Source organism: Anopheles aquasalis, chromosome 3 (assembly GCF_943734665.1).
Source record: "Anopheles aquasalis chromosome 3, idAnoAquaMG_Q_19, whole genome shotgun sequence".
NCBI classification, from domain to species: Eukaryota; Metazoa; Arthropoda; class Insecta; order Diptera; family Culicidae; genus Anopheles; species Anopheles aquasalis.
The window spans coordinates 24,974,057-24,999,095 of NC_064878.1; the positions used below are offsets into that span (position 1 = coordinate 24,974,057).

General features: G+C 48.9%; 1 protein-coding gene across 11 annotated transcripts in view; it reads right to left on the bottom strand.

Annotated features, from left to right (window-relative positions):
- The window catches only part of LOC126578936 (atypical protein kinase C), a 113,015-nt gene that overhangs the window by 36,106 nt on the left and 51,870 nt on the right, over window positions 1–25,039 (bottom strand). The window contains exon 1 of one of the 11 annotated variants that reach the window (XM_050242029.1): window positions 1,787–2,263. The exons of the other annotated variants lie outside the window; for them this stretch is intronic. Within the exon in view, the coding sequence (XP_050097986.1) occupies window positions 1,787–1,874 (88 nt within the window). The 5' untranslated portion in view covers window positions 1,875–2,263. Of the gene's footprint in view, window positions 1–1,786; window positions 2,264–25,039 lie in introns of those variants that run through there. 11 annotated transcript variants of the gene reach the window in all.

A 25,039-nucleotide genomic window follows, 5' to 3' on the forward strand; every position in this document is an offset into this window, starting at 1 on the left:
CCCAGCATACCACCCGGCCCGGATGTCCTTCTCCCCCGTCACTTTAACTGACAATCCTGTCACTCGCTAGCGATCCACCTTCGCCTCTGCCAACGATGAATATGTCAACTGAAGTTTAAATTGTTTTCTTTACACCGGAACGTGAACAGCGCGGCACAGCAGAGCGCTTCGTTACGCTTCCCAGGAAAAGAACCTTGACAGGGCACATCCATCCGTGGAAAGCAATTAAACAAACTAGTGCCAGGCTGCAACAAAGGGACATCGCAGCGCTGACAGAAGGGAAAAGATGTAGGTGCTACTTCGTTGTGCCAACAAAAGGAACCCATCCATCGCTGGATATGAATTGAAAATGACGTCTAATCAACGCGAGCGGAGTAATTACTTCCAACACCTTCCCTGCAAGGTACTGCGAGGAACATAAACAATTCTTTTGAAGATGGAATTACTCCATCCACCGCCGTAATGATCGCCGTGCCAAACCATAAAGGAAGATGTTCGCCAATACAAGAGCGTAATTCTCAGTGTCGCCTCTTCACTAACACAGCTTTGCGCTCAGAACGAAGCGATCGGTCAAACATTGTACTGTTTTACTCATGCTGACACTATTGCTGCAGTTTCCCAAAATAGAATAAAAATCACCAGCTGTACGCCATCATCATCACCAATAAAAAGCAAACAATATGTTTTATTTTTCTTACAAAAAAAAAACTAAAACACCTGCAATTAGACCATGCTTATGATCCAATGACCATGATCTCAACGCATCAGCAACAGCATCAATCATCATCAGCGCGAAACTAGCTGTTAGTTTTGTTAGCACTTCCGTAACCCACCCTCTCTCTCCACTCACGGCTGTCAGGTGTTCACAAAACATATTAATCTGTTCATTTCTGCTTCCTCTTCTTATTTTGCCTTCCGTTACTTCTCCTCCATCTCGTCGTAAGGAGAAGCTGAAGCTGGATGCCGAAACTAATTTGCTCGGTAAACAGTTCTCGACCTCCCATCACCATCAACATCCATTCTCTGATCGCACCATCGCACCAGATCCTAAGGTTCGCACCGTAAGGTAGTCAAATGGTGCGATAATTTGGCAACCGACAAAATAGACACACGAGATTGGAGCCCGTTTTAGTTTCGCGAATTTTTGTAATTGAATCTCCTTCTAATCGACAATGCGGCAACAAATTGGATTTCGCTAACATTCCCGTTTCCGTGTCACTGGCGTATGTGTGAGTGCAGCACCATCACCATCAACACGATTAGATGTTAATTTCGGCACCTAGAACACCCTCGCCATCGGGGTATTTGGGGGCCGATACGCCATATTACGCCCCAGCACCATCACCAGGCGCTTCATTACACGCATCGCTGATGATCAATCCGACGACGACGACGACGACGACGACGATCCGAAGGACCGGTGCTCGATTCATTCTCTCAATCTTCACCGATCGTGTAACGTCGTGCCCTTCCGTGGCGTGAAGTGCACGCTTATGAAAGCCATTAATTAGGAGCCTCATTGCAAGGGACCGATCAAGGTCATTTACGACTGCAACTGGCAGGGCCCTTTGTCATTGACCATTGTCGTCGCGTGTCACGAGTTTCTTTGGTTCCAGTTGGTTGCATTAAATGAACTACAGAGCGTTTGATTGACACGCCGGTGGATGATAGTGACCGACGTGGATCCGCGGAGCACATTGTCACATTTTGAGGAAATAAACATTGCACCGAAACACCCATTGGGCGTTTCAACTCTGGTGCTCGCTAACGAGTGTCGAATACTAACATTCTCCTGCCGAGACGACCTGCGATGGTCCGACGGCCGCCACGAAGTATGACGAACCGTAGTAACCGGCATCCATCAGGTTCCACATGCTGGTGACGACGCCAAGACACGCAACCAAACCGTAACACTGGGTCTATCACAGAAGATCACAACGAATCTGTTAAAAAAAAATCATGCAACAAACCAAACTGTTTGATTTTGACGGACGCACACACACGGCAAACACACTTTGACGTTTACATGTTTGCTACTCTCGTCTCACGTATCACATGTTTCGGGCGGAACACTTGCACAGCTTCAAAAATAATTGGTTTTTTTTTGTGACTATGATTGAGTGAGACACTGTCGCGAATGGTGACCTAATTTAGGAAAACCGATTCAGAATTCGTTGCTCCAAGTGCAATCCAGGCGTACGGGATGCCATCCGTACAGTGGAAGGCGTCAAACTACGCGTCTAGCCACTGGCAAAACCTCAAGTGAGGGAGCGGCGGGACCTCCTTGTGTGCGTCGACTATCGACGCACGCAGTTACTCACGAAGAGAAATGCAACCCTTTACACAGCAACTCGCCTCGCAACGCTCAATGCCCCCATTATAGTATGTGATGCCGCCAGCTCACTCTGTTGGTCTGTTATCACCCCCGGCCAAAAGGGGGTGGGCTTTGGCCGCCTTCTCGCATACAATCAAAAACCATCCGGTCCGGTCACCACACCCGCCAGTCGCCGCTGGAGCGAACGGTGAGATAATAATTCAGTTTCAGTACCATGGCTGATGACACACAGAGACCGACAGCGGAAGAAAATGTGTTGGTTTTGGCGTTGAGGTTGTTCAATCATATTGGTGGTGGTCCCGTCCTGTACCCCAGTCCTGATAAAGCTTTATCTTGCAAATGGTAAGCCCCGATGGGCGGGGGGCTAGGTGTCAAATTATGGCAGAAGGGTTCGAAATCGGGTTTCAATGTTTGCTGGTGTGTTTGTGTCTGTGTGGCCCCTGTTCTGCAAGTGGCAAGCTTATCGATCAGCACTTAATCTGACAGCGGTGGTGGTTTACTCCTTCACCGACCTTCCCCACCCCCCGAACACCCCGGTCCAATATCCTCTTGTAGTTCAACTTCAGATTCAGAGAAGAAACATTATGAGGATTGAGTTTATCGCCTGGAATTGACATACTGTGTATTCCAGCAGCACAGCAGTCAGCAGACAGCAGGAGACATTTCTCGATAGAAAACATCTTGCCGTGAGCAACAATGGGATTCAAGAAGTCACTAGAAAATTCCGATTCTAATCGCCCCAGGCCCGATGATTCTATCGGGACGAAATGGATCATATCTGTTATCTCACTTTGTTTCCAAACAATCCCTCCACCGCGCTGCTGCTACCTTATCGCAACGACGCGAATGTCATAACATGCACTTGACGTGTTGGAGTCTTGCGAAATGGAGTGGTTGGTGGTCGGCCCCTTCAACTAGGTCGCCCTATAGCCGCGGCCCTTTATCCATCCATGCGCGAGCATGTTGAAACGCAGAGAGACCGAGAGAGATTCTAAGGCTGCTCCTGATCGTAAAGAAGCAAAAGGGGGTATCATTCAACCCATTGACTCCGCTCACGTGCCTCACTAACACACGTCCACACTCCACTCGGGGGGGCACACGATTGATCTTCGCGCTTAAAACGGAGATTTATGATAAGCCATTCACTAGTATCCGATTTTACATGCGCCACTAGCAGCCACCAAAAAAGGGCACGTTGTTGCCGTGCACGCTACTGGTTGCGGAACGGAACGGAACGGAAGGATGATACCCTTTGGCGAAACAATAAATCATCATTTCGTCGCCATTTTACGATCGTTATCCGTCCCCTCTCGCCATACCCTTAGGATACGCTGCAAAATATGCTCTCCACTCCGGGCTGCTGCTGCTGCTGGTATCTTAACGATGATTAGCTAAAAGGTCTGGCAAACGGATGAGTTATGCTGCCGTGGAACGGAAGTGAAAGGACTAAAATAATGGGGGGAATGAAACGGAAGATTTATCAAGAAAAATGAAGGTATCTCTCGATTTACCCCCCCCCCCCCCCCCCTTATCGATAACACTCTGCGCATGCCGCACCGTATAGCGATCGCCAGACAAGATGCTGCATTCAAGGCATTGACTTCATCTCAGTCTGCGTGCGGGACGTACTTCATCGGGTGAACAGCAATCAATACCTTTTCCCCTTTCTGCCATGTCCTACCGTGTAACAGGATATCACCAACAGTGGGAAAAATGGCAGAATAATTAAATTGTAACCAGAGAGCATCAGAGCTCCGGAGCTTCATTTAGAAGCGAACGAAACGAGCAAAAAAAAATAACTGCATCCTTCCATCGCTGCGAGTGATTAGCGATGAAATGACATATAAACTCTTGTCTTCTCCGATGCTACACCTTCACAACCACATGTGCTTTAGAAAGCCAAAGTTCTTCCAGGATGTTCCACGGGAGGAAAATGAAACTAAACCAAACATATCTCCCCTGGATCAAACCGTCATCTACGCTCAACATGAGCCATAACGCTATCGGAAGCATAAAGACGAGCGTGACAAGCGGAAGCATCGCACGATGGGAAGTTGAGGAATTGACAACACTCGATTAAAGCTCAATTCAGCGGAAAAGCGTTGCAAAAACCACCATCCAGCGCAGAAAGAGAGAGAGAGGGCGTTGGAGTTGGAAAAAGATCCCAGCATGTTGTTCGTAAGATAAGGGGGAAAGTCATAGAAAAGAAAAGAAAAGGAAGAAAAAAAAAACAAATTCCGAAACGAGATCGCTCGTATGGAGAACATGAAACCCGACGAGCGGGTGTTCAATTCAACCGACGAGACGTGGATGACGTGGATGATGATGGAAAGTGGAAACCATAGATGGATGGTTTGGAGTTCGCCCAGCTCCGATTCGATTCGTCGTTCGTTTGTCAGGATTCTTCCTTCCGCCGCCGCCGCCGCACGCGGAAGGCAAGGCAAAGCCGGCGGTGGCCGTGGAAAACTTTGCTCAATCAATGATACGCTTCAATGCGGTGCACATTCGCCCGGAATGAGCAGCTTGTCGCTCGGGCTATCGGGCACCGCCACCAGCAGCGTGTGCATATGGTTTCCTCCCTTCGCAATCAGACTTTATGATTGAGTCGGGAGATACCACAGGACAGAAAGTGGGGAGGGAGACAGGAACAAGGTACAACGTGGAAGGAACAACTTCAATGATATTTTTCCTTTGTTCAATATGTGGTCGCGATGTGGGAAGCATTAAGAATAGTGGTGTGTTTAGCTATGCAGCTGCCAATTCACGGTAGAATCGATTTTGAATGGTTGGAAATATCCATAAACACAGCGAACGCTAAACCACAACGAAACCGCAACCAACAAAAAATGACAGCAATGTCATGCAGAAAAAGAAACAAAGAAATCTATATTCCGTTCATTACCAATTCACGATTCCGTTTCGTGTGACGTCGTCCACAAAAGCAAGCTACAACATAAATGATGGGTATTACCAGAGCGATGAACGACCTGGCGTCAACGAGAAACAGGATTTACGGGTCAATCGAAAACCAGACGATAAGGAAAAGAAAAACCATAAAGAATTAATGAAGAAGTTCTTGTGCTTCCGCAATCCGATCGCAATACCGGGTTCCCAGACACCCGACCGTTACACCCGTGATGACGTGAATTCGCACCATTGGCGTCAGACTACAGAAAGAAAATGGAGTCCCCGGCCGGATAAGATGCGATACGGACTCGCTTGTCGGGGGACTTGATTCACACTTTTTCTGCCGGGCATTGCAAGTGAACGGCACTTCGTTTATGATCGACGTGCAGCAAAGATGATCGAGAGTCGTCGTCGTCGCCGTCGTCGTCGCCGCTCTACATTATCGCTCTCGGTGGTGACCTTGAGGGGGAACTCGGTGTGTCATCGTCTCAACAGCAACACACAGCAGCTGACTCGTTGCTGCGTTGGGTGGCTTTCAATCGGTGAACAACCGATCCACACACCGCGAAAAGGTACCCGGGGGATCGTTCCGGTATAAATCTGTCTGCACGAACAAGAAGAGTTACATTTTATTCTATCGGAGCAACATCGTCGAAGCAGGAGAACCTGTTTTTTTGGGGAACCGGATCAGTCCATGACAAACAGATTTGGGTTGAGATTTTTTTTTTGTTGTCGTAAAAATAGACCCCAAAAGTAGCAAACCAAAACGCTTTACCATGATTGTTTGATCTAATTGATGTTGAGGGAATGAGCGATTATGGACCGTTTAGACGAAGCGAAAACGTAGCGCAAAAGTAATGTGAAATGTCAATTTTTTTGCACATCACATGTTGATCGCGTTGAATTATAAACCGGTTCCATTTATTTTGGTTCATTTTTGTGCGGACTTGCGAATGCGTTTGCGAATAAAATTGATACACCAAAATCACAAGCAACTCCTATTTGTCGATAGGATACGAGCGGACGACACTATTTGCCCAGACTTATAAGCTTTAATTGACATTTTCGGGGATAATCACAATTTGATCACATCGATAACAGAATAAAAATGGCCCAAAAATCAAGATAATCTACGGTAAACAGAATATAAACCACGGGAATTAATTAAACAGTTTTGTCAAGGTGAAGAGCATCGCAATCGTTATCCTCGAACGCAGTTGCGAAAATACAACGATAACAATTTGAAACTGAACGGGAGTCACCGATAAGTCTAGCATTTAAATTTGGTCCCTCCCCCCCAAAGAAAACCACTCACCACTATTATGGACACCATTTGGCACGCGGGCCAATCGACCATCGCATATCATTATGTAAAAGCAGACGATGCTAACATTGTCTTGTCCGCAAACAGAGACGCCAGTCGCTCGCTCGCTCGTTCGCTCACTCTCCGCGGTTGTGAATGTTCGTGTTCTGAAGTGGCGTCTATTGAATCTCGTACAACTCGAGCCAATCCGCCGCCGCCGCCGTCGCCGCCACCATCAAAGCATCATCACGCGCAGCCATCGATCGGTCGATCGGTCAACCATCGAATCACCATCCTGCCGGCCGTCCAGTTGCTCAAGAACGACGATCCGGTACGGACGCGCACGGACGCTACAACCGGGCGTTGTCTCGCTCTCTCTCTCACTCTCTCGCACTCTCGCTCTCTCACTGTAATCCTCGCTGTGCCATTCGCCGATCGGAAAATACGATGAAATTAGGTGTAGCGGCACTAACCGTGCTATCAGTCGCACTCCTGAGTGCCCAGGATGCAGCGGCAGGTGTCAAGAGTGGACGCAAGGAGATCGCATTCAATTGGATCCGCTCGAACAACGTTGAAAGCAGGAACAGAACGGTAAGTAACCTGTCAGTCAGTGCTGTGCGCCAGTCTTCCGGTGAACTAATTGGATGTGTCCGCTCGTTGCGACTAGGCCGTCCTGCTGCAACGCGATGGATACGAACCGATCCGCGTGACGGTCCGCACGAGCGATGGCTACCTGTTGACCGTGTACCGGATGCAACCGAAAAAAGCACGAGCCGGTGCCGTCCTGCTACACCACGGTATACGTCAGTCGAGCGACATGTGGATGCACCTGGGCCCCAAGGGTTCACTCGCCTACCAACTGTACGATGCCGGGTACGACGTGTGGATGAGCAATTCGCGCGCCTCACCCGAAACGGACGGCCACGAAGAGCTGGACCGCGATAGTGACCTGTACTGGGACTTTAGCTTCCACGAGATCGGCATCCACGATCTCACAGCGATCATCGATCACATCCTCACCGAAACCGATCGCAAGCAGCTCCATTTTGTCGGTTACTCCGAAGCGGGATCCGCGGTACTGGTCATGCTGTCGGAACTACCAGCCTACAACGCCAAACTGGCCAGTGTGGAACTGTTGGCACCGCCCGCCTTCATGCAGTACGGTCAGTACAGTTGGATAGCGCGCATGATCCAACCACTGAGGGCACTGTTCCCCTGGAACGTCTACTACGCCCGGGACGCACTCCCGTCACAGATCTGCTCCCTGTTCCGGGCCGAATGTTGTCAACTGTTTGGTCGGATGGGTAGCGCCTCGTCCACCACCTGCCTTGATCTGGAGAACGTTTCACTCAAACAACTCGAACACTACCGGCAGATCATCGCTACGGGGCGATTCCAGCAGTTCGATTACGGGTACAAGGGGAATCTGGACCGGTATCGGAGGAATCCACCGCCCGATTACTGCCTGTGGGATGTGACGGCACCGGTGGGGCTGCACTATGGCAACCGGGACCAGACGGTCGATTGGCGTGGGGTTGAGAAGCTGGCCCGGAAGCTACCGAAGGTGAGCGAACTGCGCAAGACGCTCTACCCGGGCTTCACGCACCGTGACTTCTATCAAAGCTCGAAAACACACAGCACCGTCTACGCGAACGTAGTGAAGTCGATCAAACGCCACGCCACGGTTGGTGGGTCAACAAAATAAAGTGACAACACAAAAAACCAAGCCTCATAGTCTGTCGCTGTCTAATGTAAGCAATGCCAACCGGGCAACGGGACTGCCCGATTCCAGTTGGCAAAGGAATTAACGCCAAAAATTTGTTACACGCCACCACTGAGGGTGTATTCTGCGCATCCACGAGGCTAGATCTGCGCGCCTAGATAGCCGCACGGACGGAAAACAGGTTTACCGGAGAGCTTCTGCCCGACTGACATCGGAAATGTTAATCAACCTATTAATACCGTTCAGCACGACCCACGACGGGTTTGCGCCTGAGTTCCGTGTACGCTTCTTCGGCCACGCCGTACGGACGCGGGTGTCGTCCACTCTAGAAGAAGCAAAAGGGGAAAAAGAAGAAACGACCTGCCCAAAATGTAGCGGATCGAGAGCGGTGCGATCACATCACGCAGCCACGCAGCCACACTTCGAGAGCTACACCTTCATTTTCAAGGTTACGGTCACTCACCGAGCCCAGAGGCTCAGGCGCGCTTTGTCGGGCAAAAGAAAACAAGCCATCGAGTAACCGGGGGGGGGCGCTTCACCGGCACGCTACTGACGACAGCAACCTAGGAACACACCATCGATCATGCGCCAAGAGGAGATCGCACATCGGAATGATTCACACAATTCACCACATTTCGGTAGGTCAAGCGCACCCCGCGATCTGTGCACTTCCACATCGAGTATCTGCCGCTGCTCTAGGCTCAAGGTCGTCATAGGAAGCAGCATCATCAGTGGTGCAGCGCAGCAGCAGGTTTGAGGTTATGGCGAAAAAAAAAAATAATTGTCCGAAAGTAATCGCAGTACCGCAGTGACCTAGGCATTGCACCGGCCGGCCGGCTGGCCGTTCATGCGAAGGCCAGGAGGTAAGTTGTTTGTGCAAATAATTTGAGGAGGGCCAGGGTCTTCACAGGCTCGTGGTCAACGCGTCAAGTGTGTTGTGATTGAGACTGAGTCTGAAATGGTCCACCAGCAAACCAGGTTGTTGATGTTCGACTTTGTAAGTCCTCTATGAGACCCTACTAGAAGCAAGGTTTCGTTTGGGTGCTCCGTTCGTTCGATTCGAACCTTTTTTCTTTTTAGAGACGTTGTGATCTTCATCTTCCTGCCAAGGTGATATCATTTTGGGGTTGTACGTTTACTGCATCACTGGCACTGGCTAGTCTTATCCCACACCATCGGATACCCACCAAGATCAGCATCTCATGGCGCATAAGAACCTCTATCCCCTCGAGAGCAGGGATGCGATATCATGGGATCTTCCGCAACGGAACGGGATTAGGACGCAGAATATTAACTACCGTGTGCCCGGCGGGCCTTCCGGTGTGGTTATTAAAATTCTAAAAAGCCAAAGGTTCGGTTGACTGGTTTAGTAACATCGGAAGCCTTCCGAGGTGGTGGCCCATGAAAATGCAAAACACGTCCCACCAACAAAAATGGCCCAACCAGTGTGCCATTGTTTGACGCAATATGGCCAACGAGGAACACGTGACAGCGACTCTCCCCCGAAGCCCAAAGTGAATGACTAAGGAAGCACCTCCTCAAGTAGCAAACGTCCTGATACCTTAAACTAAAAGCATTTATCTCGTTTTCAAGGAACGCATTTCCGCATCAAAAGCTACTCTCAGTCGCCGCAGCGACTTGCGGGGCTTCACTTCGCGCTATGGATTTCCCATCTAAAAGCGGATCGCCGAATCCTCGACTTCTTCTCATCCAAGCGCCATCCAGCGTAAGAGGAAAGTTTCTCGTAGAAATTAATATCAAAAATCAACTTTACGCCACCAGCCGACAGCCGTGGCAGAGAGACGCCAGGCCGTTAACTCCCAGGAGCGAGCACCACAGCCACGTGCCTCCGTCGCCGTGCCGTGGGGATAAGTTTCCAAGAAAAGGACGCAAGAAGAAGGAGAGCGAAAAAAAAGGCGGGAAATAAAAGCGAAATTTTGAATAGACTTCAGACCGCCACCTCCCGCTCGAATAACACCCCTCCATAAAGGGAGCATATCTCGTCTCATTGCTGCCTTTTAAACAACTTTCGTCCGGCCACGTGGTTGGTGTCATGAAGTTCGCTGTGGCTAACTTATTGGCTGGAGCGGGGTGCAAATTGTGTCCTGCGTCCGACGCCACGATTAAATCTTGCCTGTGGGATGCGAGGGAGTACGCAAGAGAGCGACAGACGAGTCGTAACAAGTTTCTTACTTTCGCACGTGACTTTCTCAGTTTCATCCCTTGGATAAAGCCGTACGTTCTCTTCCGTTTAGGATCAAACCGTTCCTCTCAATGCCGGGGACGACTTTGTGGAGTCGCGTTGGACACAAAAATTGTGGCGCCGCGGCAAGGGAGCGTAGAAGACAGTGATAAGGAAATGGGCAGCAGGAGCAGGAGATCGTGAGACGCGCTAGTGGACATCTGGTGGGGCCGGTATGTCCCAGAAACAGATTGTAAATCCCCGCCCGTCCCGAAAGGTCTTACAGCTGATGAATTTAACAGTATTTAATTATGAAAAACTTCGTGCGTGAATTAGCACCGAAAAGTTTCCCAGCGGCTGCTCTCACTCTCCATAATGGAATTCCAAAGAAAAACTTTTGCTCTTTGGACGTTTTCATGAATTCAAAAAGCATGGAAATGGATGTACTAAAGCAGGCAATTAATCATAAAGCATCATCTTGTCCGAAATGTCTAGTATCCCCGATAATGTGCTTCGTCTGAACCTTGTTGAGTAACCTTCAACGGAATCGCTGGCAGCACAAAATTCGACAGGACAGGTAAGAGCTACTCGAAAGCACATCGCAAAAAGATGTTTTTGGACTCGTCTTTAGACAAAGTGGTTGAAGAAAATCATCGCAGATGAACGATGTAATCGTACACCAAAGACAACAAACAAGTCAATGGTCGCCTCTCATATACGCAGGTGGCGTACATGAGCACCAGTTGCGTTCCGGGAACCTGGGCCAACAGTTCCACCGTTCAATCACAGCCCCGAAGAAGCGTTTGATGTCACACAATATTGCTTCCCAAAAACAAGACACACTCATGATGTTCGTTAGCCCAATTTGGCAAGCCGCTTGGATGAACGTATGTCCCAATAACCAAAACATCTCACACATAAAACAGATATCGCCAAAAAAGGGGAATAAGCTGGCACGTGCTACGACCATCCTAAGCAAAACATAAACTGAGACTTCTCGGAAACATACATTTTGAAATGTCGTCCCTTATTAATGTTTTATCGATGTTTTTCTTAACGAAGCGAGCGTTAGGGGTTTGTCGTGCATGTCAAACTGTCTGACGGAAGGCATAATAAAAAAGAAAAAGACGAGACGACGAGCAGATGGCAGATGGAGATCCGTACCCGTTTGTTCGTACCTCGACAGAGCGATATTAGGAAGGAGGATGGTAATATGTGACAAGGTTCCGCTTCCACGAAACTCCCGCATTTACAACCAGCCTACGATGCCTGGCGCCCCAATTTTAGTGGCAAAACAAGAGCAATAGCCACTGTTCTGTTGTCCAATAACCTTTCATTTTGACAAAGCACAAGCTCCACACGCTTGTTTTAACAACTTTTTTGCACATCGTCTATATTCCCTGGACATCCCATTTACACCGTTTGTTCAACTCTGTTCAGCCAACAGTCACAACTATGATTATGATCACCCTTGTAGGAACACACAACCCCCCGGGGGGGGGGGGGGGGGGGGGGGTTCGCTTCTCTAGTTTTGACAGCATTTTTATGGGAAAATTAATTTCACAATCAGAGCGTGATCGGCATTTTATCGGCTTTCTCTCACACTCGGAATAAACTCTGCCTTGACCAGCCTCTGGTTGCCTTTTCTCCGCCCCCTCTCTACGCACACAACGCTAGTCACACGCAGCTGACAAGCTCGTTAACGTTTACGAGCGTACAAAAGTTTCCAGTTCCATGATATTTCATAGGATTCATCGTCAACCACAACGCGCCCTGAAACAGAAAGATTGTCTTCGTCATCATCATCATCATCATCATCACCGTTCCCAGCAGACCGAGCCCTTACTGTTCAGTTCCAGCAAGGTCCAGGAAGTGTGACCGAAAAACTCTGTCCCGACCTTCTGCAACTCTCCACACGTCGTATCTTCGCACCGACATCATGGTATCGGTCGGCGCATTGTATCACCTCAAGCAAAATCGATGGTTCACCACTTTACACCTCGAGTAACCCTGCCCTGACACAAGACAATATGTTCTCGGCGGACCTCGTGATCGTCCTGCTGCTGGCAGCAGCAGCAGCAGCTTGATGCAATTTCCGGACGCCTACTCCACGAGAGACGAGGCGCCAATATCGAATCGATAGACGCATCGAGCCCATTTCGAGGAAAATGAAGCGTGAAAATGGCAACGCTGCCGCAGCCCTGCCGTGTCCTGGCCGTGCAAAAGTGGAACCATCAGCCTGCCCTTGCACGCAACCGTATGGCACGGATTTCAGGCACCTACCGTAACGCCGAAAACTTTTACTGTCCACCACCAGGTGCCATCAACGGAGGATAGGCGCTGCTGAGGAAAATTGGCTCGTGAGAAAATGGCGCAGAACATACCGGAGGGGACGACCTCGCACTCCTAAAAAGTGCATTCCGATCGACCATTTTCCTTCCACCGGTTGGGAGGTTGGGATGTCCTTTGAGCAACAGGGCCGCCACTAGCGCCCGTATCACAGCCTAACAATTGCACGACTCATCAACCTTTAGAGCGTACTGCTTCTTGCGGGGGAAGGGGTCGTTCCCATCAGTTTTACGTACAGTAACCAGGGTGGTGGCAGGGCCATCAAATGAAAATTGCATTTTTACGGCTAATGATTGACACGCCGGAGATGAAACGGAACCCATCAAACGCGTGCGACGCTGCTTTTGCGCTAAAATAAAATTGAATTCATTTAGGCAGAGGCCAGCAGGCCTTTGAGTTTGCGTGATTGGCCACGATTCGGTGCATTGGACCGCGAATTGCGGTGCGCATCAAACTCGAAACTCGCACAAATTGGGACGCGCATTGGTAATTGGCATCGGTACAAAGCGAAAGGCCAACGGGACATTCAATTTAATGTATTTTACAATAAGCGAATTGCGCTCCTCGTTTCCGATGAAATCCTAAGGGAACTCATCACCAAACAGAGGCCGCCGCCGCCGCCGCCGCCGCATCAATCCAATTCCGAATGATCGCGTTGTTGCATTGTGGGGAGCACGACATTCGCTCGTAAAATGAAACATTACCCAGCGGTCCCAAATGTCCTGTTGATGGCGTGCCTCTCGCTCTCTTGTCCGGCTTGTCGTTGGTTTCTGAAGGGCCACCACGATTGGGGGCCGTAATTAAGAATTTAAATTAGATTTCCTAACGATGGGCCGACATCACCGATTCGATCACTCAATTCGTTGTAATTTAGAAGCTAACAAATTTCGAGCGACCACAAACGAGGTGGCAACAGTTCGTTCGAGGATGCCATTGTGGCTGCTTGTACGAATTCCAGAAAAGCTTGACCCCGTTTTGCTTGAATTAAGCTTAAATCGAATATTGATAGCAACTGCTAATTCCACCCCTGAAAACAAAAATGTTGTAGATACGACTTGTCACAATAACGTATGCATTAAAAAAGAGACAAATTTTGAATGGAAATAAAAAATTAACCATGACTTATAATTGAGTTCTGTAAATTACACGTGGAAAGTGAGTTTATCAATTTATTCGAAAAAAACTTGGTGCCATTCCGGGCAGGATTCCGGCAGTTAGCCACTTGTTTTTCAACTCTTTCTGTGCCTGTGCAACTAATTCCTTCTTTTCCGGTCACTTTTTCCACCAATTTCCTGCCACTTTTTTCTCGGTCTCGGTCGGATCAGCATCCTTTGGAGCTTTTTGTCGGTCAGAGTCGGTCGGCCGGCCAGAACCATGCCTTCTTGTGATGCTTTTACTGTTGGGCAATAGCGCAAAGAACTAACAGATACTGGAACGGCCTTATCCGGCACTCACAAAGTGACACAAGAAGACCTTTTTGGACGCGTCAGGATACCCGTTTTAGAAAATGCACAAACCTCGGAACGAAGTTGCTTCACACTTTTCGCCATCACAATTAGAGTTCGACTGATAGAGCTTTCAAATATTGTCCGATGACTCATGGGTAACTACTATTGATGCTGCATTTCTAGTTTCTGCGGTGCGATGGACGGTTTGCCCATGAAAAATCGGCAAACTTTTGTCTCTTTTTTATGCATACGTTAGAACAGAACAGTGGAATGAAATTCTTTTTGATAAGGCGTAGCTTGCTTAATCTCACAACTGAGCAACCGAATCACGGATTACTATTACGTTACAAAAGAAAAACTAATTTCGATCATCGCTCCAATTTCCACGAAGCTTCGAGCGACAACATACACTGGGTTCTCGCATTACTTGGCAACCGGAATCGCACGCCGCCTCTCGGTTCGCAACCAACGCTCTAGCCTCTTGCATTGGAAATCTTCTAAACATTCGACACCATCCTCGTGCCCTGAGGATGTGAGGCTTGTATACACCCCTCGGAAAAGCTCGTACTAGCGAGTAACCGAAAAATACGAACGCACACACGGAAGCTAATAAAAAGTGAATACTCATCAAGTTACAACAGTTTCCGGAACAGTATCAGGTAGAGCGGTCCACCATCAGGTGTTGTAGCATCCTGACAGAAAAGGGATGTGTTGCACGTCCACCACGACACACCGAACGATGGGAGAGAGAGCAGGGCGGACGGACGGAGTGGAAGGAAAGTTAGAAAACATTTGTCACGGTGTCACCTTTTTCGGGGCCAATTATTTCGTGTAGCAATTTGTAAACGTCCATCACGGGGTGGTGGTATCCTTCTCCTCTACCCTCGATGTCAATCGACCCAGTACCCCCTTTGTGTCGTCCGGTCTACCATACACACATACACAGACACACGCGCGTACATGTAACGCAGCTGGGAGTATGCTTTAGGTTTCGTTTCGCCACGGCCAACACATGTCGAGTCTGATGAAGGTGGATGAACCACAACGGATGGGGGTGGATCCTTCACTCCCCCCCCCCCCCCCAAAACGGGCGAACATGGTTCCCGGATACACACTCACACACTCCGGAGCTGACGTACGAGAGTGCATTCCAGAGCGGAGTGATAAGGATCAACACAGAGGATGAGGGACCTCTGTGGGCCCCGGTCGTGTCAGGTCAGGGCAAATTAAACACTTTCCATATCGTCATCGTCGTCGCATATGCGCCACCATCAAGCTGCTGCTGCTGCTCGTTCGAAGTTCCCGTACTCAGACCTGGTGGTGGGAACGGGGTCCTAATGGAAGCCTAGTAGTACAACCCTCTCCCGGCCCATCACTTATGTTGCAAGGACCTGTTTGGCATGCTCCCCTAGAGCACAGCGTGTCCGCTGAGCCGTGCCAAAAGCAGTAATTTTCTAATCATTCAAACATGCTGCTGCTGCTGCTGCTGCTGCTGCTGCCACCCAGGATAAGGGTCCTTCGCGGGCAACTCTACGCGGATTCGAGACCTCGTGGGCAGCATCGAACATACCCGCACACGCACATAGCTATTGATCTATGCAAATGAATTAATTCGGTGGAAAGCTTTCCCGCCCGGTGGTTTCCGGGGACGCGCCACGAACCACGGCCACAGCATGGAAAATGTTTTAATTAAAGCCAGTTAGCTCACTCCTTTACAACGGGAGGGCTGTAGTGGTGTGTGCGGGGGGCACGAAACTCATTGTTGTAATATGCAAAACCAGCGTTCCAGCGTCAGCTGTCGATCGGTATTTATCGGCACTTTTCGTCGAAGCAGCTGCTGCTACTGCTGCCGCTGCTGATGGGTCTCAATAATTCCTCGAGATAAAACGAAATAGTTCATCCACTACAAGCTCATTAAATTCTGCTAGCGAGCCGACAACACCAAGAATTTTGATTTCTTTTCCTGAATTGTTTTCATTTTCCCCGTAGAGCAGCAGCTGTCAATTCGCCTAAAGGGCTTTTTTTTCTTTTTGGTTGTATCGCAATCAGCCATCGGCCTGAAAGAAACAGTAAACGACCATTAACCACCACTTTGTTTCCTATTATTAAGCTGTCACTCTCGCCGGGATGGCATGCCGCGAGAAATGGATTCCACCGGTTGGAAACAGCGAGAAGTGAAACTAATTCCCGTTCGCATAGGAAAACACTTGCCACCGCACACCCATAAACTTCAATCCTGTCACAGGAAAACCACCAACAGCAGTAGCAGGAAAACTGCTTCGAGCAAAAACCATCGCGCCACCTCCAAGTTCAAGGTCAAAGCAGCACCCCTGGCCAGCGGGGTGGCCAGCATAGGAAGGTTCAAAACGATGGCGACGCGAAGGAGGGGAATCGCACGAAGACAAATCGAAGATGAAGGCAGCACTCGCTTCGATAGCTTGTTTGTTGTGCTCGTTCGTTGGCCGGTGGTCGGCTCACTGTTTTGCCGATTTTCGACTCCATCAATCACTAGCGAGGAAGGCAGCCAGGCCGACAAGCGGGCCGCTGCTAGCTTGATGGCCGTACCATCCATTTCTGCGTTGGTGTTTTGCTGATTCTCTGCCGGTGTCCAAGCCGGCGGACGGAAGGGAAGCTACAAGAGAGATCCTCTGTTAATCTTAGTGGATTGCCCGGGTTACTAAGCGTCCTGGTGCCTCCGATGCTGCCATTCCGGGTATGGTCTGCGCTCCGGCAATCCTCCTGATCGTATCGAAATGGATTCGTCCTTGAGATTGACGGCACACAATGAAAGTCACTCAATTACTTCATTAACGATGTGCTTCTGTGAGTGGAAGCTTGATCTCGATGAATTAGCCGTAAGTCTGTGAGTGTAGTGGTAGTAATTGCTTGTGCTCGTGAGAATTACTCGTAATCTTGGCAAATGCAATTAGCAAAAGTAGCATAAGCCTCACATCATCAATTTCAGAATTATCGGAACTTAATTTTCACGAGAAGCAATTGGTAAAACATTCTCTAAAAAGCTAATCGAAGCAGAGCGTCGTCGTGTAATCGATACTCAAACAACTCTCACAAACCTTTCCCAACTCCCTAATTCATTCATATTTTAGCCAATCACCCCAATTATTCATAACGAAAAACAGAAGCCAAAAGTCAAATGTTTGTCCCTCTGCATCGGCACACCAGACGTACCAGCGGAGTGTGTATTGGTGGCTGAGGTGCTAGAATATCAAAACCTGAGACCACCAGCACACACGACCACGGAGCACGGAGTAATCCGTTCATTCATTAACCACCAACCGGGGGCCCGGTCGTCCAAATCGTCCAAGCAGCACAAAAACTGGTTACACGTAAAAGCTGCTTGCCACATCCCGCATCCTTAGCCCCCAAAAAACACGATCCAGCATCCAAGGAGAGTGCGGGCGCTCCAACCAGCGACCAGGACGCAACGAAACGAAAATCATTAATGAGACCACAGCCAGCTCTCTCCGGGTTGCCTATCCTAGAACCGAGTACCATCCTCACTCTACCTCTAGTTGAGTTGAAATCATTCAAAAGCTTGTTCGAAAACTTCTTACCAAATATGCCGCCCCTGCGGGCTCCGCGAACCATTAGCGTTGCCTCTGTTCTGTTGCCGCCGAGTCGAGCGGACCGAAATTGCCACCGGCCGGGCCGGTCCGGGCCGGCCAGTCGACCACCGGCGTTGAGTAGAAAAAGAAAAAAAAACGCACCCCAAAAACACACCCTCCCCCGAAAAAGTAGCGACGCGCGCGGTACGCTTTTTAATGGGAAAAGTTTCGGACCACTTTTTCCCGATCGTCCATTTCCACACCTGGACCTGGAGAAGGGTGTATGGGGGGGGGGGCTACTCGCGGGTGGCTCTTAGGAGCTATTTTTACAACCCAGTTTTACATGCATTACGGAATTTGCTGCGAGGTGGACGGACGAACAGTGGTTCCTTTTTTTTTTTTTTTAGTTTTCTTTTTTTCTTTTTTTGAGCAGCAGGTTTTAAGTGGCCAGTGCCACTGGTGCGCTCGGTAGTATTTTTCGTTTGAGAATTTTAAGAGCCACGTTGGGCGCAACTATATACTCTGCCAAGCCACCCCCCCCCCCCCCCCCCCCTCTTTGGCTCGGCAAATGATGATCGAGGTTATACGACCGGTAGTAGTATAAGCAAACGGCACTACTGAATGAGTTGTTAAGTATTGCGCGCGACAGGTGCTTCAACAAACAGTTGAAGGTAGTTTAAGGTGCCACCGATTGGGCGACGAATTGGCAATGAACCTCGGGACCCCCCCGAGGCGAGTGGCCGAGACAATTAAACTCGTCATTCCACCAACCGGAAGGAGGTTTGTGCTTCGGCGCTTCCGCGTTGTACATTACGTGCTACTTTGGAGGTAGAAATGTTTTCATCGTCCGGTACGCAACAGGACAGCGAACGGTTACACGGTGTTCCTTACGCCTAAAGCAGGACGGACACTCTAAACTCGATCGATAAAAGTGAGATTTAAGGGGGGCTACTTTTCATTTTTACGAGCTGCTCAATCTGCATTTATAGCACCATGGGCTAGGATGCGATCAATTCGAAAGGCATTTATCGGATTTTTCTCGAGATTCGACATGGATTTGAAAGCAATTCTTGGGACTGAGAATCATTTAGAAGGGAAAGGGGTCCTTCCTTTTCGCCCAGGTGCACAGGTTTCCAGATTAATCTCCATCGATAATAGGTGGACATTGTTGGGATGAAATAATATTATGATGCTATAATTCGGCCACTTCAGTTGATTGTACAATTTGGATTGATTTAATACACAATTGCATAATTTCCAACTGAATCTTATACAATGCCGATAAACAGTTTTCATCAAGATTTAATTTTAATTCTGAAAACTGACTTCGACTTCGATACTTCCGATTTACGACCCCAAACTCTTCTAATGCTTGTTTTTGTGCCATTTGGCTTAATGTTAAGTATATTAAACCATAATAAACAATTGTATAAAATCGAACTAAATCTGCCTTTAAGATAAACAGACTTTTCAGCTTAAGCGTCACTCTTCAGTTAAAACAATCCACAGGAATCTGTTCCATTAACGACCCCGATGGGTAAAGAGCGATGTGTCGAACCACTGCTTAGCTACAGGAACTCCCCAGAGGAACTCCGCTAAAACATCGGAAAACTCTTCGTTTTACACCTCAGAGGTTAAGAAACCTTACTCGAGATCCACAAGGCAAGCCAGGCAGCGTTTACTCTCTCCTTCCCTTTACCAACCGACGGACCGACGGACGGACGAACGGGATTCAACAGGCTAAACAAACACCGCTTCGAACTGGCGACGACACTGGCAGGGCACAGGATCGTAAAACCTAAAACCCCAACAAGAGGCACCTTGGAGGTGATCAATTTGTGGCACCTAACCCGCGCTCTACGTGCGTTGGAATGTATGGGTGTGCCTCGATGAGGAATGGTCTCCATTATTACAGCTGTTTGTCAGATTTTACAACCGCCAGCACCCCTACGAGTATTGCAGCTCCAGAAGCATAAATCCTCATTCCACCAGCGACCCTCTCCACACAAACGCCAAGGATTGTGGATCGATTTGCCCAGGAAGCCACGCACCAAACGTGCGATAAGCAGCCACCAACCTTCCAGCGTGTGGCAAACATTTCCCGGTGAAAGTATTAAACCCTGCAAAAATGTACACAGCGAGGTGTTTTCTGGGTGAGGTCACAGGTTTAAGACTTAAAGAAAGCGTACACACAACCATACATACGCAAAAAGCGGAACGAAAATTCTCCACAGCAATAAACAACAACTTGCTTCGGTTCCGCTGCTATGGCTGCGCACCTTCCGGACGGAAAAAAGCATACGGTGGTCACATACATGTGCCTGTGTGCCTGTGCCTGTGTGCGTTATTGAGCCATAAATTGGCGTCAAGCGATGGCCAAAGCCGTGCACAGCAAAGGATGGCAGTTGTTGTGGAACATGAAACGAAGACGGAGAACTCGCTGCGTCCTCGGTTCCACAATCGATTAAAGGGGCGTAGGCACCACCATTTTACAAACTCTTTAAACCTAAAGCACCTTCAATGCTCCGCTCTGCTTAAAGCCTGTCATCATCTTAAACCCTACGTCAATGACCGTAATGATGAACAAAAAACAAACAAGAAAGTGCCACCCACAATCGAGTGTGCTGCGCCCTGTGTTGTTGGCGCAATGGTTTTTTCTCTGTTTTTATTCTACTCTTATCCGCGCTCCACTTCGATTAACGCCCTCCCGCGAAGCCCCAAAAGCCACAAGGACTGCATCGGGCTCGAGACGATGCTCGAGCGGCCCGCTCCTGGCACGTTCGCAAAGGCAAAAGAAAATGAAGGTTGAATGATGTTGTCACATTTCGAGTGGCTACAGACAAGCAAGCAATCCACTGGGGGCGCGCGCCGGCCAAGTCGTGCCAAAGTTAACGATGAGTCAAGACGGGCTTAAGACGTGAATATTTTGCTCACGCTTTGCGCGACTCCCTTCCACGGCCACACAGTTGGAGAGTGGCAAAGGGACGAGAGCATAAACAACCAGCGCAACGAAAAGAAACCAACGGGACCTGCCTTCTGAGCAGGGAGGCGGTCGTGTGTACGTTACTGTGATGGATTTCTGGGCACCAACCGTGGCACACTTGAGTCTCGCACATGCTTGAGTTAGCTCGGAGCGAGACATGACGATATTAGACTTGACTTAATTAAATGGAATATAATTACACTCGAAGGCTCACTCACTCGACACAGGAAGAGCAACATACAGAACCATGCGCTTCGACGGGGGAATTGCGATGGATTGAATCCATCTCCACACTCGTCGCTTGGCATTTCTTCGATCGTCTGCCAATCCCAGGAATCATCGGAATGGAGTTACCTGTCCTCCCTTTGCAGCAAGTAGCATCAGCAAATCATACATAGAGTATGCTGCCAAAAACCTTTCCTTCCATGTCGGCAAGACGTCGACTGCTCCTTGGCAAAAGTAAGATTTGTATCGGAACTATCGGAGCACCACCATCAACCGGAGCTCGAACCAAACTCTAGGGACGGGTCGATTTGATTGAAAGGCTGCTGCTGCTGCACCATGGCGTCCATGGGATTTCAGTTGCGATCCCGGATGCGTCGGAACGTCGCAGGAAGACGCAGGAAATTTTAATGAACCAGTTTTCCCTTTGGCAGCAAACCATCGCTGATCGTGATGCAATCGTGGATGGAGTTATAGTTGCTTTGCACCTTCATTAGAAGGGGCGTGCTCTCTCGATACCTCTTCTACGCTACTTGAGGCAGGCATCAAGCTTCCAGGTGGTGACGATGACGACAAGGATGCCGCCGTTTGTTAGTTCCGGACCTGTTTGTCTAAACAAACGATGCATAATCAAGGGCACGCTCGCGAGAGAGCGGCGCCAGAAGTGCATACGTCAATATTGGATGCATAAATTTTAGCCATCATTAAAGACGGCGATGGCATGCGGAGACGACGAGGAAGAGAGTTTTCCTCCGAAAACCGTTGGGAGCCGTCTTGAGTGAAATGATTAATTTAATTGCTTCAGACGATTCCTGCGACCGGTGTGCAGTGTGCGAAAGAGCCGAGACCCTTAATCACTTCACTAAGCAATACCACGAACTGAGCAGCAGCAGCAGCAATGACAGATGACACTCTCAGGAAACCATGAAGCCTGAATCGCTCTCCAGCAGGCTGCTGTCACGCGGTGTGGTGCCCTTTTAATGGTCCTCAAATTAGCAACCACTTTAAGTGCGCCCGACACCGACGCCGCTATCTGGAAACCACGACGACGCTCATTCAAGCGGCCACAAGCAACGGCAGCAGCAGCACACCTGAAGCAGAAGACCAGTCCCGGTCGCCTCTTTGCCTCTTTTGCCGCCAAACAGGAAGCGATAATATCGAAACCACTTCATCCAGGACCGACGTCCGAGTCTACCGAGCGACGTCAGTGGAATGGCGAAATGAAAAGAAAGGCCACTCGCTCCTCGCGAATCCCACCCACCCGGAGCACGGGGAGCGAGAGTTTTCCGTTGTGTTGTGCCTGGTTTCAGCTTTCACCCTTCGCGCCGCCAGGTTGACGGAGTCACGATTTGTGCGAACGAATGAAGCAGGACAATAGGCGCGGGGCACACGGGGCCTAGGGTACGGATTTTGAATCGCACCAGTCACTAGTGATTTCCTTCCGTTTTGCTGCCACTTCCGTCGCCGGTTTTCCTTGGGACCACCTACCGGGCCCTTTCGTGGTGGTGGAAAACATAATACGATGAGAATGCATAATCACTCCGGACGACTGTGTCTAGTGGACAGGCAATCTGCCATGCTGGTGTTGCAACTCGCAACGGCACAAAGATAATCCAATTTTTATGTAAACAAAAGTAGTGATAGTATCTGCACTGCTCTAATACTCTTTCGAGCGCGTTGGAGACATATTTAGAATCTTAAATGAAAGGAGCTGCTTTTAAACACTTGCCAACCAATTGATAAATGAGTGTGGTGCCCTCTGTATGCAGGGTAGGCGGCAGTACGTACCTGAAATAGAAGAAAGGGAAAAGTAAGTTTAATAAAAAAAAATCTTAAAGAATCACGAAATCCCATGACGAAAGCCCCGAAAATCGTTCAAATATTGAATGAATCCAAAATCAGACTAAAGAATACCGCACGAAACTTTTGATTAAAACAACCAAAAATTGGAGCACCAACAAGTTAATTATGAATCGCACACCTAAGGGGAAAACCGCCCGTGGATTGGAATATTTTTTCTTTATTAATTCAATCAAATCACGCAACTCTCTCCCCTCGGGAGCCGGGGCACCCCACCGTGACGATCGTTATCTGCACGCAAAATTGGAATCCCAATTTCTGGACTGGAAAGAAGCAGCAGCCACTTCACGCCGCCACACGAATGTCGAATAAAGAGTGAACTTTCCTGCCCCGCACGACCGGAATGACAGTGGTGACGCGTTCTGGTTGGACTATTCTGAATAAAGAAATACATCGGCGTCAACTCCCACTCCCATTCTCTCTTTTTTCTGTTTTCTCCCCACGTTCTTTTTGAAATCATTTGCACCTTTTCACGCGAGAAAATTTATTGCTCAAAGGCAATAATTTATTTACTCTCTAACTTATTTTATTGTCACAACAGGACGAGCATAAAGCGGCTAGCTGCTGCTGCTGCTCGCTCGTTCGCTGTGTCCCGTTTTTCTCCATTTTATATTTCGGTTTTTTTTTTTGGTATTTTATTTTTCCCCTTTGCCATTACTGAACGAAGCAATCGATCCTTATCATGGACGCGTGTGCATGAGTCCTCCTCTTCCCAAACGCAATTGCACCATTCGGTCAAGCTCGGACCAAGCGCTTTCATTTCACTCTGCACAAAACACCACAAGCACACAGTAAATGAAAATTCATTGCATAAAAGCAATTTTCACCATTTTGGCACTACAGAAGCTGGCACAACCGAAACGATCTGAGTGGAGAACAGAGAGCTAGAGAGAGAGAGAAAACAAATAAATTCTCGTGGTCGACGAAGAACATAAACAAAATGGAGCCACAAACATACACATCCACAAAAGAGAGAAAGCTCTTCTCATCAAGATAATTCAAAACAACGACCGAGGAGCTGGGAGCTGCGAGATGGACAACGATGGATGTCCTCCCGGTGGACAATGGATCCTTTGCATATAAAAGAACGCTGGACGCCTGGCCCGGGACGACGTGTTCCTTTCTATGGTCCCATTCTGGTTCCCCGTTCCATCCTGCTGCTGCTTTGTTTTTCTGTTGCCTCAAACATCATAGAATAGGGCATAAATCTTCCTTTAGCCTCCGCTTTTGGCGACCACTAGGCGGACGACCGTTGTGTGGCGTAACCAAAAAAAAAACGAAGAAAAGCGTCAAACGTGACTGACTCCGGAGAGAGAGAGAGAGAGAGAGAGAGAGAGAGAGAGAGAGAGAGAGAGAAAACGCGTAAAATCCTCATCTAGCTAAAAACAACCATCAGCGAAATTAATCGTCTCCAAATTGACTCCAACACGAAACGAATTGACTCCGTGGTCGCCATGGCGAAGCTCCCTCTCTGGAGCGACCGAGCTGCCTGGAGAGAGAAGCGAAAAGAAACATCCCTCGCAGCACATCGCCAGCCAAATGACTCCTTCCCGCTCGTGATGACGGTGAATCACATCTCGGTGCGCTCGGTGTCCATTTACAATTATTATTATCCTCCTCGACCAACCAACGGTGGTCCCATACTATCGGTGGATCCTTTCTATCCCTTCCTGTGGTGAAAGGAGGTGAGATAGAAGAAAGAAGAAAAAAAAGATCCTCCATAACGATCGCGGGCTAGCTTTAGCTCGAGCTGTAGCACCCCCTTTTTTGACAGGCTACCGTGGAGAGCAGAGCTGCACGGTAATCCACTGGACACTGCCATTGGAAGGCCATTCCCCCACTAACACACACCCTGGCACACAGGACGCGCAATTGTTACAAAGGGTTTTAAAAGGATTAGAAAGTAAACAGAGGCGTCAAAAGCGAACCACAAAAATGGTACCGACCAGGCGCGGCCATATCGTCGCCGTCGTCGGCACCCAGAAAGCGCATTAAAAGATCGTAAATTTTTGGCCGGCATTGTGGGTGGTGGTGTTTTTTTTTTTGTGCGCGGGGAAAAGAAAGAAGGTGGTTCCACTCGCGGCCATCGAACAATGCAGGTGGCCCCCGTGCTGTCATGTGCAAGACTCTGGTGCGGTTTTGGTTCCTTTTTTTGTTCTTG